The following is an 18,545-nucleotide window of genomic DNA, read 5'->3' on the forward strand; positions in this document are numbered from 1 at the left end:
GCAGTCCTGCCGCCTCTGCACACACTGGGCTCCTGCTGCAGCTCCTGGCAGCCTCTGCACACCGGGATCCTGATCCCACTGCCCTTCCAGGAAGCCCCACTGCTGCATGTAAGTATCCCGCTGCCTTGCCAGCCTGCAGGGCTCCCATGCACTGATGTCTTATTCATTAGGCCACACTCCCCTCCACCTTCTGCATCAGTGGGGAACATTCAGTTTAATCATGATCAAGTGAGCTCTGTGTTGTCCTGCAACTTGGATTTTAGTCAGGCAGAACCAGTTACTAACAGGCTTTTCCTCTCAAAGCGTTAGAAGGACACTGCACCTATTCAAAGGAAGTGCTGCGCAGCTCAACAAGAAAACCAGCTCAGACATTTTGCTGCTGTTTTATTGAATGTTCTTCCCGTTTACAAGCACAGGTCAGGTTCGCAGCTCCAGTGCGCGGGTCCATGGGACTCAGCACCAGGGGCTGACTCGGTTTTCCTTCATTGCATCTGAAGTTCTAACGTGTAAGGAGAATCATTACGTCAGCCGGCGCTGGCAGGTCAGACCCCCCGGCCCTCATGACAGCCATCTCCCACCCCTGGCAGGAAAACTCAGACCCACCCTGATCCCCACCCCACTTCACCACCAGAGTCGATGGCCTGCCCCAAGCACTTCCAGGACATCCTAACACCCACTTCTCATGAGAACAATGGGGATGACTGCACTCTCAACTCCCTAAGTGGATTGGGGCCCATTTTCCACTGCACTCATCTCCCACACTGAGCTACAGAGGAAAGGGAAGTAGGGGCTGCGGCTGCCAGTATTTATAGTTTGGGCACCTCAACAGGCACCACCCCTTCTCACCAGCAACTAATAAAAGTCCAGGGACACACAACTGTTTAGGTTAGCCTTGGTCAGTCTGCAGCTGTCCACCCAGAGATAACAGGTCCAGCTCTGTGCCCTCCCCTCCAGGCTGGACTCAGAGGGACTGGGCCTTGGGTTGGAAGCAACTTGGGTTGAATGTAGGGGAGCCTGGCCTCCTCCTCTCTTACTAACAGCAGAATGGAAGCGTCTCCTTTTATTTTTTCCTTTCTTTTCCATTCTCTCTTGGGGCACGTCTAGACTACGGGCGACTTCTGAAAGATATGCACATTCGGCTTGAATTTGCATATCTTCTATTTCCCCCCCCCCCCCCGGAAGAGGCTTTTCCCTTATTTGGCCCATCCACACGGTTTGGGACTAGTTCTATCTTTCCCTTGCCCAGCACGGCAAGAACAGCCCCTCCTTTTTTCACAGCCACCAACTCCTGAACGATCAAATATTGGAATAAATTGCCAAGGGAGGTGGTGGAATCTCCCTCTCTGGAGATATTTAAGAACAGGTTAGATAGACATCTGTCAGGGATGGTCTAGACAGAGCTTGGTCCTGCCTTGAGGGCTGGGGGCTGGACTCGATGACCTCTCGAGGTCCCTTCCAGTCCTATGATTCTATGATTGATCATGTAGGATTTTCTGGCTGCTCCTTTCCCTTCCGCCAGGAAGCCCTTCAAGAAAACATAACCCCCATTACAGAGCCAGGACTCCTGCAGGGAGACGAGCTGCCGTGGGGGGTGCGGCCTGGCTGGAGCGATGGGCCTGCTGCTAGGTGACCTCAGGGGCAGGGACAAGGAAGAACTTCCCCCAAGGAGCGGCCTGCCCCTCCCCCCTCAGTTCACACCTTTTATCACAGGGCGGGGCCCAGTCATGATGGATGAGCTAGGCCGCGAGCCACACCCTGCCAGCCAGGCTCCCAGCCCCGCTACTGCGGGGACAGCCGCCCGTCCGCTCCCTTCTTCCGTCGACTCTTACTCCTCCCCCCCCAACCCCTTCCAGAGTCCCGGGCCTTAGCGGTACCCCCCCGGAGTAACATAACAACCGCCTCCTCAGCCGCAAGGGGGCGTAAGCCGCCGTTTCTCCGCAACGGGGCGGGCTAGGAGATGAGCAAACGTCCCGGCGCCTCTCTTCATAGGCTAAATTTTTGTCCTTCGAACGCTGATTGGCTAAAGAGAGATAACGAGGCGGACTCTTTTCGCCGTTTCGCAGGGGGATTGGTCAAGGATGCCGCCCGGCCCTGTGTGAGGAGCATTGAGATGGGCGAGGCCCTTTCTTCTGTTTCGGGCTGTGATTGGAGGAGAGGCGGAGAGGAGCGATACGATTGGGCGCTCAACCCAGCACGCCGCCCTGGGATTGGAGGAAGAAGCAATAGCGTTGGGATTGGCGGGTGTTGCCGGGAGGGAGGGGGGGGGTAGCGTTGCTCGGTGATGGGGGAGGGGCTCTGCTCCGCTGAGAAGAATCGCGTCAGTTTGCGAGCGGCCCTCCAAGGCGGCGCAGCTGCTGCCGGTTCCTCTTGGGGGTTCCTTCTTCCCACCCCCACCCCTCCCCTCGTCCCTCCCGATCGGGGGTGTCCTGGGCTCTGGGCCTGCCCCGGGGCACCGTGATGGGGCTGGGCGGCCCTTGTCTTCGCTGCTTCTTTGCTCTGCGCATCTTCGCCGGCTCCTCCTCTTGCTGCTGACTGCGCCGCGGACGGCTCTGGACCCCGACTGTCAGCGGCCTGCGGTCCCGCGCCGAGGTGAGCGCCGAGGGGAAGCCGCCCCTGAAAGCGGCGGCGGCGAGGGGAAGTCAGTGGCCGGGGAAGGCGCCCGCGGAAGGAGGCGGTCGGGGGGGGGGGAGGCTCCCACGAAAGGGGGGGGAGCCAGGGGACGGGAAAGGCTCCCGCGAAAGGGGGGGGGGGGGAGCGGAGCCGGGGGACGGGAAAGGCTCCCGCGAAAGGGGGGGGGGGGGGGGAGCGGAGCCGGGGGACGGGAAAGGCTCCCGCGAAAGGGGGGGGGGGGGAGCGGAGCCGGGGGACGGGAAAGGCTCCCGCGAAAGGGGGGGGGGGGGGGAGCGGAGCCAGGGGACGGGAAAGGCTCCCGCGAAAGGTGGGGGGGGAGCGGAGCCGGGGGACGGGAAAGGCTCCCGCGAAAGGTGGGGGGAGCGGAGCCGGGGGACGGGAAAGGCTCCCGCGAGAGGGGGGGGGAGGGGGAGCCAGGGGACGGGGAAGGCGCCGCGAAAGGGGCGATGGGCGGGGGAGAGTCGAGAGGTGGTTGGGGCAGCCGGGGAAGGGGAGGTTGGTGGGGGGAATATGAGCAGAAGACAATCTGGGTGGGGAGGCGTAGGTGCCGTAATGCGGTTGGGGGTGGGCGGTGGCTGCCGGCCCTAGGGGGTATTGGCAGGGGTTGCGGGGAATCTCGTCCTGGAGCTTTGTTGTCAAAGGAGATTTCTCCTAGCGCCGCGGCCCACGGGCGTGGAGCTCGCTTGCAGCCTTTCTACCTCCCTGCTGCGCCCGCCTGGCCCCGCCGCACCGTTCTTCTCTTGCTTCCCCCATAGACGTTCGCTGTCAGAGCTTCTGCTGTCTCACCCCGCTCCATGGGACCTCCGTCCCCAGATCCTCCCTCTTCCCCAAAGTGCGGATCCAGCCGCATCTTCATCTTCCACTTCTAGGTGGTGCACGGTGGAGGTTGTATTTATTTCCTGGGTTCCCGATGAAGGGTGATCTCAGAGCATCTGCTGGGGAAGGGTGGGGAGAAACCAGAAAGGCAGGGAGGGCATTTATTATGCTTTTGGACCTATACATAGTGCTTTCATCTTTTGTATTCAGTATAGCATAATTATTAGGGCAGCCATATTGGGATGATGAAGGTGCAATCCTCTAGGAGCTAAATCTGGAGGGAGAGGGAGAATGACAGGCCTGGCAGCTGTGGGGTCATTGACTAAATACAGCCATTAAGGTTGCAGAGTTAGTACTCCCAGTGGCTAACGTATGGCTGAATATTGCATCTAATATTTTATAACAAAATGCAGAATCAAGCTTAGATGTAAAGTTGAGTTGATACCTAATTAATTGTTTTTCAACTTCAATAGTTTTTACCCAATTTGCTGTCCTTGCTCTGTGAAATCTAGTGCTGTCTGCTAATCAATTGTGAATAATCATATATTTATATTGTTTTACATTCCTGTGAGGTAAAGCTTTTGACACTGTATCCAGATGCCTGTATTCATATTTTAGCTGGCTTCAGCACTTGGATTTTTTTTTCAATGTAAAGTAATTTGGCAGCCTGCACTGCAGCAATCCAGCTGATATCTCAGGCGGTTATTTCTGTCTGATCTGGTGGAGTAACTAAAATTGGACTCCTTATGGTCCTCTTCTTCCTGGAACCTTACTACTTTCAACAGCTGCTCTTCTAAGGGTTCCATAGACTAATCTCTGTGCTTGTTCCTGTTATCTTTTAATGATGACCCCATGTGATTAGGTTACAGTTGCCTAGGACACTGTTTTTAATTTAAAAGTTAGCACACTGTGCTAGGCAAATCCTAAGAGATGTAGAACTCAGAATTTGTTTCCAGTTGTGGTGTAATCACCAGTTGGATTAATCAGAGGTGATAAAATAGATTGTCATTTCTCAGATATGTATCCTGCATATGTATCCTTGCTACTTGAATATGAAGATCTGGCTATAAGGCCATCAACTTGATTTTTTGGTGTGTGTAACAGTTTTTCAGTTTATTTTTGTTAACCTAAATCTTCTATATTGGTGTTCTCCAGTTCCATTCTGCCCTTAGTTTTAATTTTATTTAAAATAACTTGTCATCTTTGGGAGGCAAAAAATAATGCCTTCTCCAAACAAACAGCTCCCACCAAAGATGAAAAACCAAAAAATCATGACTTCAACCAAAGCTCTTGTGTTCCTAAAGATACTATTGTGACTAGTGCCTTACAAAATCCTATTAGATATTTAGCTTCATTTAAAGGGAAACTCTTAACTACTTATAGACCCAAAATCTAGGCCTTATATATTTTTAGTGATTGAACACCCTTTGAAAAATACAGAAATGTTTGAGATTTTAAGCCTTAGCAAAAAAGAGAAATTTAAGTGCTCCTATGTTTTTAACCCCAACATTGTACTCGTAACAGTGTGTGACACCCTCAAAGTATACTGAGCAGGGTGTTCTTTATTTGCCAGCTTGCATAATGTGAAAAAATGGTAAAAAGTAATTCTAAATCTTGCATGTTAATGACAAATTTAGATCTTTAAATGGTGGGAGGGGAACTGGAATTAGTGGGAATTTGCAACATGCAAATATGAATTTGATAGAAAAGAGGCAACAATCTGGCTTGTTTCTGTCCTGACAAATAGCTAGGTAGATGCTTAGATATTGCTCACCTTTTAAATTTTAGAACCAGGTGATGATTCATGTTAAAGACTTGAAACATGCATTGCACTGTGAATGCTTTTGTTAGGAGAGGGGCAATTTAATTAGTTTCAAGTGATTCACATGATCTTGTCCAACAGGTGAATATAATTTAAATGATTAATAATAGCAAACATAATGTAAAAAACAATTAACAGGGCACCCACGTAATTTAACTTCAAAAAGGGGAATTACACAAAATTGAGAAGGTAGTTAAATGGAAAAAGAAAGAGTGGCAAGATGGAAACACATTAAAACTTCTTACAATGTGCAGTCAACATGTGGAAGTAGTTGCCTGGGATGTCACAAAGTACAGAAGTGTAATGGGGTTTAAAAAGAAGCAGAGAAGCTCATAGAGGAGAGAAGTTCATCAGTAGCCGTTAATTCAGGGGTGGGGAACCTTTTTTGGGTAGGGGCTGCTGATCCACAGGAAAAATTAGTTGGGTGGAGCACAGTGGGGGCTGTAGTGCCAGCATGGGCTCTCCAATGCTGGGGTGGGAGAAGCCCTGAGCTCTGGGGGCTGGATTCAGCCAAGCTGGGGATCACATCTGGCCCTTGGGCCTTAGGTTCCCCACTCTTGCATTAGCCGGTGATTAGGGATGGCTGGGACTCATGGGAGGGACATAAAGTGGGCATGTGACCATCACACATGACTTCTTCCAGCCCCTCCCCCCATATCCACTGTTACCTGGAGAGGGGGAAAAGAGGTGGTCTTTGGCCTCCTGCTGCACTAGACAGACTTCTGAGCTGCGGTACTCTTTAGAACTGATTGAGGAAAAGACACATGGCTGTAGTGCTCCTTGACCTTCCACACAGCTGTGTCTCCTGGAGTCTGTACAGATGCGTTGGAGGACAGCGCTTGGGGTGATACCAAAGCAGCTGCTCTAGAGGAGCTGCTGGCATGGGGTGCTGGCTTCTGGTAGCATTGACCCCACATTTTGCTCTTTTTGTCTGTGGTTCCTGGGAGAGCAGTTCAGGTTCTTAGGAATTGCAGCAAGGAAAGGAGGAGAACATGGGGCCATTCGGTGGACCCATGCTAGCAGCTCTTCTCCATCCAACCCTGTCCTTTGGCAGGGCTCCACAGATCCTAGGAGACTCAACTGTGTGGAAGGGCTAGAGGACCTACTGGTGTGGGGCTGCCCAGTGGCCCTGCGTTCTGCTCCTTTCCACTGATTTCCTGCTCAATGTGCTTTCCCTTCAGTCCCATTACCCCCAGCATTTGGAGAGGGGCACATGGACCTTTTTGTTGCTCATATGTGTGGCCTTCACAGAGCCTCTGATTGCCATAAGATGGGACTATATGACAGGCAAAGATGGATCACTCAGAAGTTGTTCTGTTCTGTTAATTCCCAAGCATCTGGCCACTGTTGCAAGACTGAATTCTGAGGGTAGCTGGCCCATGGGTCTGACCTAATGTAGCCATATTATTATTTTCTTGTGTAAGTATTGGGTCCTTTTCTTCATTTTTGTCCCAGTTTGAAACCATGCAGAACAAATGCCTAAGAATAGACAGTTAACAAACTCTTTCCAAGTCATTAGGAAAATGATTCATTCTGGGATGAATCTATTGGCAACCTTCTGAGAAGTATAAGGAACAAAATCTGAGCCTGAGAATCTTATTGACCTAAACTCTGAAGTCTATAAATTCCGGTTGCTGTTTTCTTGCAAAATGCATTTCTTGTGATAACTGCATAGAAAGGCTGTGTTCGGTAGTGGTAAGAGTACCAGAACCTAAGATATCTGAGGTCTACTTTTTAATGATGGGTAAGAAACTTAACCATGCTATGCTTCCATACATTATAAAGGCATGGAGCTGTTTTAAGTGTTTTGAGGTCTGATTAAAAGTGCTGTATAGGTACAAATGATTGGCTCTAATTTCAGGAAAATTCAAAGCTAATGGAGTCTTTGGGTACATGCTATATCAATGTATTGAAAAGCAGCTTTGTTCAGTAAGATAAGGTTACAAGTGGATTCCAGACACATTCACTACTAAGCAAACAATTTTAGTTACTTTTTAGGTGTGAAAAAACAATCAGAATTGAGACTGAGGTAAAATATGATGTTCAGTGTAATCAATGGTTGGAAAAGAGACTGAAAACGTGGCAATTTATAATTTAAAAAAAAAGCTAATCGGGTTTCAGAAGCACCACAGGGAGCACAGGGCAAGTGGGTACTCAAGCAGTCCCTGTTCGCCTGGTGTTTGCATTTTAGCGCTTCAGCCTTTGAAATGTAGCTAGAGCCCTGCAGGGAGCCAAGGGGAGCACTGAGGGAGCACAGGGACTGCTTTCAAAAGCAGAAGTGCTGCAGGGAGCATGGGGTGAGCGAGGACTGTTTCAGTACCCACTTACCCTCTGCTCCCTGCTGTGCTCTTGCTACATTTCAAAAGCAGAAGCACAGCAGTGGGAACTGACGTGAGTAGGGACTGTTTCAGTCCCTGTTCATGCCATTTCCCCCACTGTGCCTCTGCCTCCCCTACCCCATGCAGAGACGGTGCTGGGGAGAACTGGCATTTAAACCAGCTCCCCCCCCAGCACCAACTCTTGCTCCCCTCTGATAATCAGCAAAAGGGTGGGGGAAGTGACTACTGAAGTCACTACTTGACTCTCCGATAAGGTTATGCTTATTGAGTAGTTGACTAGTTGCTTACATTCCTAATGGGCTCAGGGTTGGGGTGTGTGTGTGGGGGGGGGGGAAGAGGGGAGGGAAGGGACGGGACGGTATAGTATAAGAGTGTTATGACTGCAGCCAGATGGGGTTGGGCCCAAGTGGGGGCTTGTCCAGGCCTCATTATGTCCAACACACAAGGCTTCAAAATTGTCTGTCTTTATGGCAGGGGTGGGGAACCTTTTTTGAGTTGGGGGACCACTGAGTTTGGGAGAAGGAGGCAGTTGTGACCAGAGGCATGGGATTGTGCAGGAGTTTGGATTGTGACCTAGGGCAGGGGATTACAGTGCAGAGGTGTGGATTGTGACCTAGTGCAGGAGGGGATTGTGAATTGAGGCAGGGGATTGGGGTGCAGGGTTTGGCAGTGGGGCAGAGGGTTTGGTTTATGTGGGAGTGGGGGGGCAGAGGGCTGGGGGAGTGGAGTGGAGGGAGGAGCTGGGGTGCCAGAGGTAGGCTTTGGCTGGGAGAATTACCAGTGAGACTCCAGAGCAGCACTTACAGGAATATGCTCTGCCCACTCATGGGCCGCAGGGTCATGTGCTTTGTGAATAAGCCTGAGGGGAGGGGTGATTGGTGCTTCTCATGCTGCTTGTTCTTAAAACAGGCAGCTTCCATTGGCTGGAAACTAGTTGTTTTGCCCAGGCTCTGTAGCTACTGCGTGGGCTGGGCTCCCTGCTGGGAGAGGAGAAAGGGCTAGGCTGAGCTCAAGCTTCCAAAGGCCATATCTGGCTCCCTAGTGAGCCATATTTGGCTTGTGAGCCATAGGTTGCCAATCTCTGCTTTAGTTCAACTTTGTCTCCTATTTTATACCTGGTCTAAGCTCATCTGCTGCTGCTGGAGAGAACATTGTTGCCCACTGATGTACTTCTGCAGTACCTGGCTTTTTGTTTTCCAGTTGTGGCTGCTTGTATGCTGATCTAGCCTCAATCCCCATATCCCTTCAAATGTTTTCATGTAGGATGATGAACTGTTCTGAGACCACCAGATGCTTCTGTTTCTCATGGATTTTGTTATCTGCAGCTTTGCTGCTAGCAGTGTAGAGGAGCTCATTCTCTTAGAGGACATTATTGAAAATAAGAGAGCATGGAATACTCTCTTTTTAATGTATGTTAAACTTGGAGCACACAGAGCTTAATACTTAATAGTGTTTAGCTTGGGTTTTGAAGGAAGGGCATTGATTTTTCTTGTTAGTCACTCCATCAGGTAACTTCCTTACTTAATTTTTTTTTCTGATCTATCAATTAGCAATGTCAGTACTTAACAGAAATCAGAAAGTTTTTATTCTTGTTTCTTTACTGCAGAGGTCTAGCAGATGTCTGAGACTTATGTAATGTTTAAACTGTTTTCTTGAGTTTTTGGTAAATTAGATATTGGAGGGGGTGGGAGGGAAGAAATATGACCCAAATGATCTTGTGTTCTGAAGAATTAAGTGGAAAATGAAGTAAAACACTTGCTGTGAAGTACAAGTGAGGGCTTCTAGAACTTCCATTGCTCCATGCTGCTGTTGTGATGCTTGTAAATGTCACAAAGGGAGGAGAGCAGGCCACTCTAGCAGTCATATTCTGTACCAGGGAAGATTCTAAGTGGTGAATAGTGTTGTGAGTGGAACCATTGTTCTCACTTCTGGAACTGCACATCCTCCTCTTCAGAAAGTTAAATCTTGTGCATTTTGCAGTATTTTCATCTTATTTACCATTTTTATTGGTGAGAGAGGGCTGGTGTTTTTATAATCGTCACTTCTCCCATTTAAACCCAATTTAAGTAAAGAATACATTGGTTTCTGTGTGAATCAAGATTCCTGGTAATGCTCTTGTCACACAGGTGTGCTTCTATCACTGGAGAGAGATGACTAAATGGTCCCTCACTCACATCTCTATGCCTGCTACAGGGAGCTTTCTTGCTGTGGAAAGTTACAAAATAGCGTTTAAGTAGATGTTAAAATACTTTTTGTAGTTTAATAGTAAGACATGCATCTTTTCTGATACTGAACACAGTTTCAATTCATTTGCTCTTAGTTCCTGTTTTACAGAGGGTGACTCAATTAACATTGAAGAAAGTGGAGTTATACCACAGTTGGGGAGAGCCCCAAAAGCTTAATTAAGTTATGCTTTTACCAACTGCATCTTAGTGGGCAATAATTTGTGAAGAACACTTTCTACAAAAATTTTACATGCAGTCTGCTAAAATGCAGTTTTATGCAGAGTTCTGAAGTTCCAGGGATAAGAGAAAGGATAGTTATTTGACAGCTTCAGATAAGTAAGTGACTTAAAAATGCTAGGTGGATTTGCATCTAAAACAACACTAAATAGTTCCTCTATCCCGCAGTCTTCAGTAAATACTAGTTCTGTGCAAAAACTAAAATACAGTTTAAGAAGACAATTCAATGCAAGTATCAAACTTTTTTCTAATTTGGAATTAAACCAGTGTTATGCAGTCTGAAGCAAAAAATCAGCAATAATGCAAACCAAGCATTTTTATTAAACTAAATTAATCATCTTCAAAAGTTTAGGAAATTTATTTCCTAAACAAAATCCTCTTAGACAGTTCCCTGTTTACTTATCTCAGATTTCCTAGGACTTGTACTTAGTTGCTTAACAAAATGTCAAAAATATTTTAAGTTGCTGATCAGGTGGCGTGGGAGAGTATAAAGAGAAAAGAACTGCTCTGCAAAATGCCTTGTAAAATTTCAGAAAGCATATTTCCCGAAAAAAGGCCTTCTGTCTGCTCTGTGAACTCCAGTTCTAGTTTTGTTCTTTGACAATGGACCATATGAATATTCCATGTAATCACCTTTCTCCTCTATCAGGCCAAATGTGTCTATTGCTTATTAAGTTGTTTGTACCAGGTTAATATAGGGAGTGTTGAATCTTTCCCTAACCTAGACTTCATGACTAATTCAATGAATTGCTTCTATTCAGGCTGTTCTTTAGCAGTACTATGCAGGTTCATTTGGATATTTGTCTCACCTGTAGCTTTCCTTTGTACTGTTATTTACAGAGATCCATATTGGAATCGAACGGGTGTATGGGGGGAAAAATCAAATCCAGATGTCTGATAATTGAATAAGAAATGGTGATGAAATCCTGTGATTGTTGCTACCTGGATACAGGGAAAGTAATGTAGTGTTGGAATAGTGGTGGGAAGAGTAATCTGCTCTGTGTGAAATACAGAATCTGCATCATTCTGGGAATCATCATAGGCTATTCAGAATTCTTCCAGTTGGATTAGACTTTACTCTGTAAGACACAATATTATCCTCTGCTATTAGTGAGGTGAAGTAATGCAATTTTAATTCAACCTGTGTGCCATACAAAAATGTCACAGAACAAGCCGGACCGTACCTAAAACTTTTTTCAACCAACTGCTTTTGTATGCTCCTTCCTAGACCCAGCCTGGAATAAAAATGCTCCCTTTCATTGGAGACGAAGAGTTTAGTTAACTGTGGGATTGATTTGTGAGTGCTCTTACCTAGGGATCTCAAAGTGTTACCATGCATGCAGTTAACCTATGAGCCTGGACTCATTGGTTAACCTTCACAGTTATATGCAGGCTCCCCGTATGTGTGGGGAACCGTCTTAAAAGTAAGCTTCTGCTGGCTCCTATGGAGCCATCTCTTCTGCCTGCCCTCCTGCTTATAATCGCTGCATTTATTTGATGAATGCATTTTAACATCCTTATTCTGATCTATATATCTATTCTTACCAATGTATAGGCAGATCAAGTCTTGGAAGAAAGCATTCAGACTTGAGCTGTTACTTAGTAGTACTTAAAGGAGAGATGTTGAAGGTTCCAGGGTGTACTGGTTCTGACCTGTACAGTTATCTGGAATGCACTTGTCTGCTGGATTAGAACAAGTAGTAATGCATCATTGTCTTGCACTCTAAAATGTTCAAACATTCCTATGTGATAGGACTTGAACATTAAGTATTTTTATTGTGATTTGAGCAGATGAGTATATTGGTGTACCTTTGAGGTAGAAATTTTAGGTGGAAATTTCTTTGAAAGGCAACAGTCTCTTTCTCTAAACAGTAGCATCTGCTTGAAGGATTACTAAATATGCAAGCAGCAACCTAAGATTTTTATTTACTTGGAACAGAGGAAATGACCAGGTGTTTGTGGTGTTCCCTAAGTTTGTATGTGCCAGTGAAATGGGTGAACAGCATATACACCATTCTCTGGTGCAATGGGCAGAGCAAGAGATGCCAGTAGTGCCAGTTTCCACTATTTCTAGGAAGGGAAACAAGGGGTGAAAACACTTAGTTGTTCATTCAAGAACAGCTTGCATTGGGTGACTAAGGCTATGTCTAAACTGCAGAGCTTTTTCAGGATACCAGAGATATCCTGTAAAAGCTCTACCACGTCCAAGGAATGTGACTGCTTTTTCGGAACAGTTTCTGAAAAAGTGTACGTGTTCTTTCAGTATCCCTGTATTCCTCTCACTGAGAGGAATAAGGGGTGTTCTGAAAGAGGAGTTTTTTTTCCTGAAATTTGGCGCCGTGTAGATGGGCCACATTTTGAAAACGTCTCTTTTGGAAAAAACGGAAAAAGGTACGCAAATTGCAGTTCTCAATTTGTGTACCTTTTTCTGACTTTTCGCCACAGTGTAGACATAGCCACAGTTATTGGCTTTGGGGCATGATGGGGATATCTTAGCTCTGGATTCTCTGAATGGACATAAATGTATTTTTTTTATTTAGTCTGAGGCAAGCTTATAGTGCTTTGCTGTCCATTAATATGTCTTGAATGTATTTTTAAAGTAACCGAATCTCACTTTCTCTTTAGAAAATTCCAAGACATCATAAAAAGGAAGGAGAGCCCCCGCCCCCCACTACATCTGATTGCTGGACTCCACACTATAGAACATCAATATGTCGGGAGCTTCTGTGAAGGTGGCTGTCCGGGTCAGGCCTTTCAATTCCAGAGAGACCAGCAAAGAATCCAAATGCATCATCCAGATGCAAGGCAACTCAACCAGTAAGTTATTTCAGATCTCCTAATGGTGTGTACCTCTTCTTGTTCCCCTCCTTTATCCTCTTCTTTGATCAAAGTAAGCTGACTACTGTGCATATTACAGCATCTGGAATTTCCCTTGTAGGGAAACTACTTCCTTTAGCAAGGCTCTTATGGCTCACTTCATTTTTTTTTGTTTTAATTAGAAAAGGCTGAATCCTGGGTATCTTGATTTTTGCAGCAGGTAATGTTAGCCCTGGCTGGTGCTGAACTGAAAGCTCTGAGGTAGAGATATGGTGTTGAAGAGAGTGTTAGGGCTTGTGAACATGGTGGAGTAACTTGCTCTATATGAGTATAATTTCTAAAGTGCCTTAATGTTGGAATTAATATTTATATAGGCCATGGTGGTGCACACAAAAGGTTTAGTGTGCTTTAGCAAGTGACTGATTGAATTATTTAATCAGATTTGGTGCTTGAGTCGGGATAGCTTTAGTTTGCAGAGCCATCTTCCTTCTTGGGTTCTCCTTCATGGTGGGCTGAGGGAGCCATTCACAAACAGTAAAATAAAACAAACGTTGGGACAGTTGGGACAGGTCACTGAGGGTTTTTGTTTTGTTTTCTCTGCTCACTTGTATTTGCCCCGGCTGCTTTTTCTGTGGTTCAGTGTTCCCTAACCCCAAAAAAGTTCCCCGCTCATGGCATAGATCCAACCTGGATGAGAGAGTCAGGTTTAAATCACCAAGTCCGTTAAAGTCTGTGGAAAGGGTGGCTTAAATACAATCTCTCTGGAGTCCTTTCAGCTTGAATCTGAGAGCTAATTCTCCCCCCACCTTCATAGTAGAAGGAAAATGTGATGAGTCTTGAAGGGGGAGAAGCAGGAGCTGATCATTTGGGCCTGTTAGTGGGTGGGAGGAACAAACTTATGGGGCTGCCTGTGGATGTTGAGCATCCATTACTTCTCCCCCACTCCAGTGGATGCTCCCACTCCAGAGCATCCATGAAGTTGAGACCTATGAGTATAGGTTTGCTGTGTATTAAAATGGGGGATGAAGGTCTTGTCTAAATGTTATTGGTTAACTATACTGGTATAGTTAAAGTGGGACAACCTTCTTAATGTGGGTGCAGTTATACTGGTATAAAAGTGCTTATGCCACAATACAACTGAATCTACACTAGGAATTGTACTAGTACAACTATTTTAGTAACCTTCCTACGTCCATTCCCCCCCAAAACCATACCTCTGCTTGAATGGTATACAATCTATAAATCAAGACTACTAAATCTTTAAGTAGTTGATTGGGAGAACATTTGATGTGATGATGGTGTCTATTGATTGAGTTCTTTAGAGCGTGTGGCCTGTCATGTTTCTCAATATAAACGCTATCGTCTACCTGATGCTGACGGCTGCCAAGTGCAAGGCAACTGGCTCTCGCCACCCCAAGCGTGGAGGGACTACTTTTGCTCCCAGCCCTTCTGCATGTGGGGTTGCAGCTGCTGGCCCCCCTGCATAGGCCACTGTTGGCAGACAGGATACTGGGCTAGGTGGACCTTTGGTTTGACCCAGTATGGTGGCTATATTCTGTGTTTGGCCCCCCTCCTCCCTATCCCTCCCCGCCAGCCAGCTCCTGCTCTCGGGGGGCTTCCCCATGTGGAGAGGCGGCTCCTGTCACCCATGAGGCTAGAGCAGCCCTCTACCTATGGTGGGCTGCTCCTGGGTACCAATTAACCAGTTACATCCCTAATATAAACAGGTAGTAGTATAATCAATTAACTTATAAGCAAAAACTTATCAGTTGATGCTATAGACTACATTCCTCTTCCCCTCCCAGGCCAGTACATTTTTTAGCAGGCTGGCTAGCAGCATAACTCAGTCCTGGCTTGTGCCAGGTCAAAGAGCTACCCCCATTGTAGCTATGCATTTAAAGTGTATTAGGAGCATGGTGGTCAGGCAGTCTGGCTCATGCTGGGTCTGGGAGCACAGACCACCTCCTGGACAGGGGCTGCTACCACCCCGCATTGCTGCCTCTGTATCAGAGAATTCATGTGGTTAATTGACTATTCAGTTAACCGATATTTAACATCCCTAGTTTACATCTCTAGTTGCCAGCAGGAATGGCAGCCTACTCCAAGGGGTAAGTCAGTGATCTTGGTATAAGAGACCCCCAAAAAAGCATAGGAAATAGGGAAAAAAAATCCCAAAGTAAAGTTTCAGATAGGTTGAATGCATGGTTGAAAATATTATTTCGGAAGTATTCAAAAAGTATTTTTAAAAGGGAATGCTTGTAGTTCAGTTTCCATAAATAATTCATACAATAAATCTTTACAAAATACAGTATGAGCAAATATGTTTACCAAATATTCTAAAATGTTAGTGAAGCTTTTTGGTACTTACCAGTTGTTTCAGTGTTGAAAATGCAACTACGTTGCACTAATATACAGTATATAAAACAAAAAGTGGATTCTCATGTTTTTCACTTGCAAGTTAAATGAAGTGAAGTAAATAGTGAAAACCAAACTGGATTTGTAAAATATTGTTAAAAACACAAGTAAGACATTTAAAAAAATACTTCACTCTAATTATGGAAGTAACACTCTTAAAATTTATGTTTTTGATAAACATTTATAGTTAAAGTGACACAAATATGAAACTATAGAGGAAGCATGCTTTATTTTATAGGACATTAACTGGGAATTAGACCTGGATTATAGTCTCAGTTCAGTCACTGACTTGCCCTGACTCAAGGCAAGTCACTTTGCCTCTCTTGAGGTGTTAATGTAAGACTGCAAACATTTTTGGGGGTAGGATTTTTTTTACTTTGTACAGAGATCTGCATAACAGATCCCCAGTCAATCTTGGTTAAGGTTTGCAGACCTAAATAAAAAATATTGGTAGTCATGCTGTCTGGTCCCATAGGTATAGGCAAAAAGGTGCAAGATGCTGAGGATAATAGACTTACTTTTGCAGAAAATGCTAAAAGATTTCAGTTATCATGTGTGGCCAGGATTTTGAGTTTATTTACTATCTGAAAGGGGTAGACACTAGTACCACAGGAATTTTCAAATCTGTTCTATTAACCTATTTATTGCATGCATTTTCTATAGTTGTGCAATAAATTTCTCTCAGTATGTTAGCCTATATTGTGACTTTTGTTGAGCACTATTGATACACAGGGACTGCAAGAGTAATAATCATTACAAGTATAATGCTGTGTATTAAGGAATTGTATGAACAAATATCTTTTCAGAACTAAAATTTGTTCTATTAAGACTGAAATTTTGTAGTCCATCTGAAGTCATGTGCTTCACTGCATTAAAGATTGGTATATTGGCAGCAAGCCTGAGCTGCTTGTTGAGATCATAGTTAATTGCAGTTGCTGTGCAGCAGAATGTTACTGCCATAAGATCTTAGGATGAGGAGAATAGAGAAATAGTGGGAGATGTTCATTGGCTTGGAGAACTGGTAAGTGATAAAACATTATTGTTAGGCACTTAATTTAAAAAAGCAGTAGAGTTCAGGTCAAGGTCAAAGTATCTTTTTTTTTAAAAATGGCATTTGGATCTTCCTTTAAACCACTGTTCCAGGCTCATCCTAATCAAGGAAATTAACTTCTTCCTGATGTCTGAAGTTTGGGTATAATATTTGAGAAATGAAAACAAGAAGTTGGATTTTTTTGGTCATCCTAGTACAGTAGACTTCTGATAATCCGGAACCTATGGGACCTAGGTGGTGCCTGATTATCAGATATGCCGGACTATCAGGAGGTACTATAAACTGGTTATATATATACTGTATACATTAAATACTGTATATAAAGTGTTTTTAACTCTTTTTATTGTACATACTGTATACAGTATACTGTAATGTTTTAGTTTTTTTAAGCCTTTTTTACCCTTTTTGCTCAGTTCAGCTGCTGCCGCTGTTACCTTGTGACTCATTTTTCGCCGAAGCTCACTCACTAGGCTCTTGCCATTTTGATGCCGGACTATTGGAGTTTTACTGTATTTAGGATTACAAGACACACTGGAAGTCAGTGGGACTTGTGCTTCTAAATATCGTAGGTGCTTTTCAGAATTCCACCTGACCACTATCTGATTGTAGAGGTGGAAAAGTAAAAGGGTTAGTGGCTGTGGGTGCCAGTAATTACTTCCTATGCGACTGCTTGACTAGTTGATAGACATTTCTGCATTCCTCCTTTGTACATTTCAAAGGAGGAATGAGGAATTCCACATGCAGCCCAGGGCCAGCGGGGAAGTCCCACAGACTCCGGCCTGCACGTGGCGTGCCAGCTTTGAAATGTAAAAGAGCCCCCACTGACCCCAGGCTCCAAGCTGTGCTGCCTATTTGAAATGCTATGCAGAACTGGGATCAGCTGGGGACTGATCCCGGCTCTGCATGGCATTTGTGGAACCCGGGGTCAGCTGGGGTGTGCGGCTGAGCCCAGGCTCAGCTGTGCAGTGCTGCCCCTTTTAATGCTGCCATGGCGTTTCAAAGGGGCAGCTGCACAGCTGAGCCCCACTCAGCTGTGCGGCACTCTTCTTTTCAAATGCTGAGGTGGAGTTTCAAAGCGGCAGCGCTGCACAGCTAATCCCGGGCTCAACTGTGCGGTGCTGCTGCTTTGAAGTACGTCCTCTCTCCCCCCTCCCCCTCTTTGCTGACTCTATTTGATAAAGGAAGCAAGAGGGGGGAGTTGACTACTTGACCGACTATTTGATAAGCAAGTGCTTATCGGGGAGTCGACTAGTCCTTAACATCTCTAGAACAAACCATATTCCTGATTAGCCTAATTTTTGGGACAGAAGGCAATAATGACACTTGACTTCTGAAATGTTTATTAAAAACATCTGTTCGGAAAGTTGATTTTAAGCCTATTGTATTCTGCAACAGAAACTGCTTTTACGTTTGCTAGGCATGCTCTAAATGAAAGATATTTAGTTGTATAAATTTGTCAGATGTAAATATTGAGATTTTTCTTCTTTGATTATTGGATTTGCAAGCTAATGTTTTAAGTACTTAAGAAGATCTGCATTATTCTGCTTCAGTGGACATGGTTGAGTAATCTCCTTGCTCATAGTTCAGAGAGGCATATAAGGCCAGGTTTCTGTGTTAACAAAAGAATATGGTTTAAGTGAGGTTTGAGCTGTGGCTGAAGCTAGAAGAGAAGACCCCTTTTAAATATCCATTCAGCTAGCAAATAATGCAATTTATTGCTTTTAAAATTCTAGTTATTCAGCTTGTAAATATTAATATACAAAAGCATACCTTTTCTTAAGCCAATTTGAAGGGAATCAGTCCAATAACTCAGTCAAAGAACTCAATTTCCAAATTGCTGATATTCCAACCCGCAGTTTTTAGAACTGGAAACTCTTTGGGGGTTTTTTTTGGTATTTTTTTGGGCTGAGTACAGTTAGATAGATCTGCAGGGTGCATGTGATTATTCAGCTAGATTAGAAAACCTAACAACATGTAACACTAAGGGTCTGTCTACACCAATGTTCTCTAACCTTTTTGCGCCCAAGATCACTTTTTAAAATATCAGGGCAACCCAGGATCTACCTTGCTTCTTCCCTGAGGCTCCACCCACTCCATATCCTCCCCCCCCCCCCCCCCCCCAACACCTGCTTTCTCCCATTCTTACTGACTTTCACCAGGCTGGGATAGGGAGCACAGGCTGTGGCGGGGGA

The 18,545-nt window shown here is 45.3% G+C and overlaps 1 protein-coding gene across 21 annotated transcripts in view; it reads left to right on the forward strand.

Annotated features, from left to right (window-relative positions):
• The first annotated feature begins 2,343 nt into the window (after positions 1 to 2,343).
• KIF1B (kinesin family member 1B) overlaps positions 2,344 to 18,545 on the forward strand; it is a 167,234-nt gene continuing 151,032 nt past the window's right edge. For 4 of the 21 annotated variants that reach the window (XM_075906758.2, XM_075906755.2, XM_075906754.2 and 1 more), the window contains exons 1-2: positions 2,345 to 2,589; positions 12,696 to 12,887. In XM_075906758.2, the coding sequence (XP_075762873.2) occupies positions 12,782 to 12,887 (106 nt within the window). In that variant the 5' untranslated portion in view covers positions 2,345 to 2,589; positions 12,696 to 12,781. Of the gene's footprint in view, positions 2,590 to 12,695; positions 12,888 to 18,545 lie in introns of all 21 variants that reach the window. The other 17 variants (XM_075906757.2, XM_075906764.2, XM_075906766.2 and 14 more) reach the window with 8 other exon arrangements.

Source organism: Pelodiscus sinensis, chromosome 24 (assembly GCF_052426305.1).
Source record: "Pelodiscus sinensis isolate ZL-2025 chromosome 24, ASM5242630v1, whole genome shotgun sequence".
Taxonomy (NCBI): Eukaryota; Metazoa; Chordata; order Testudines; family Trionychidae; genus Pelodiscus; species Pelodiscus sinensis.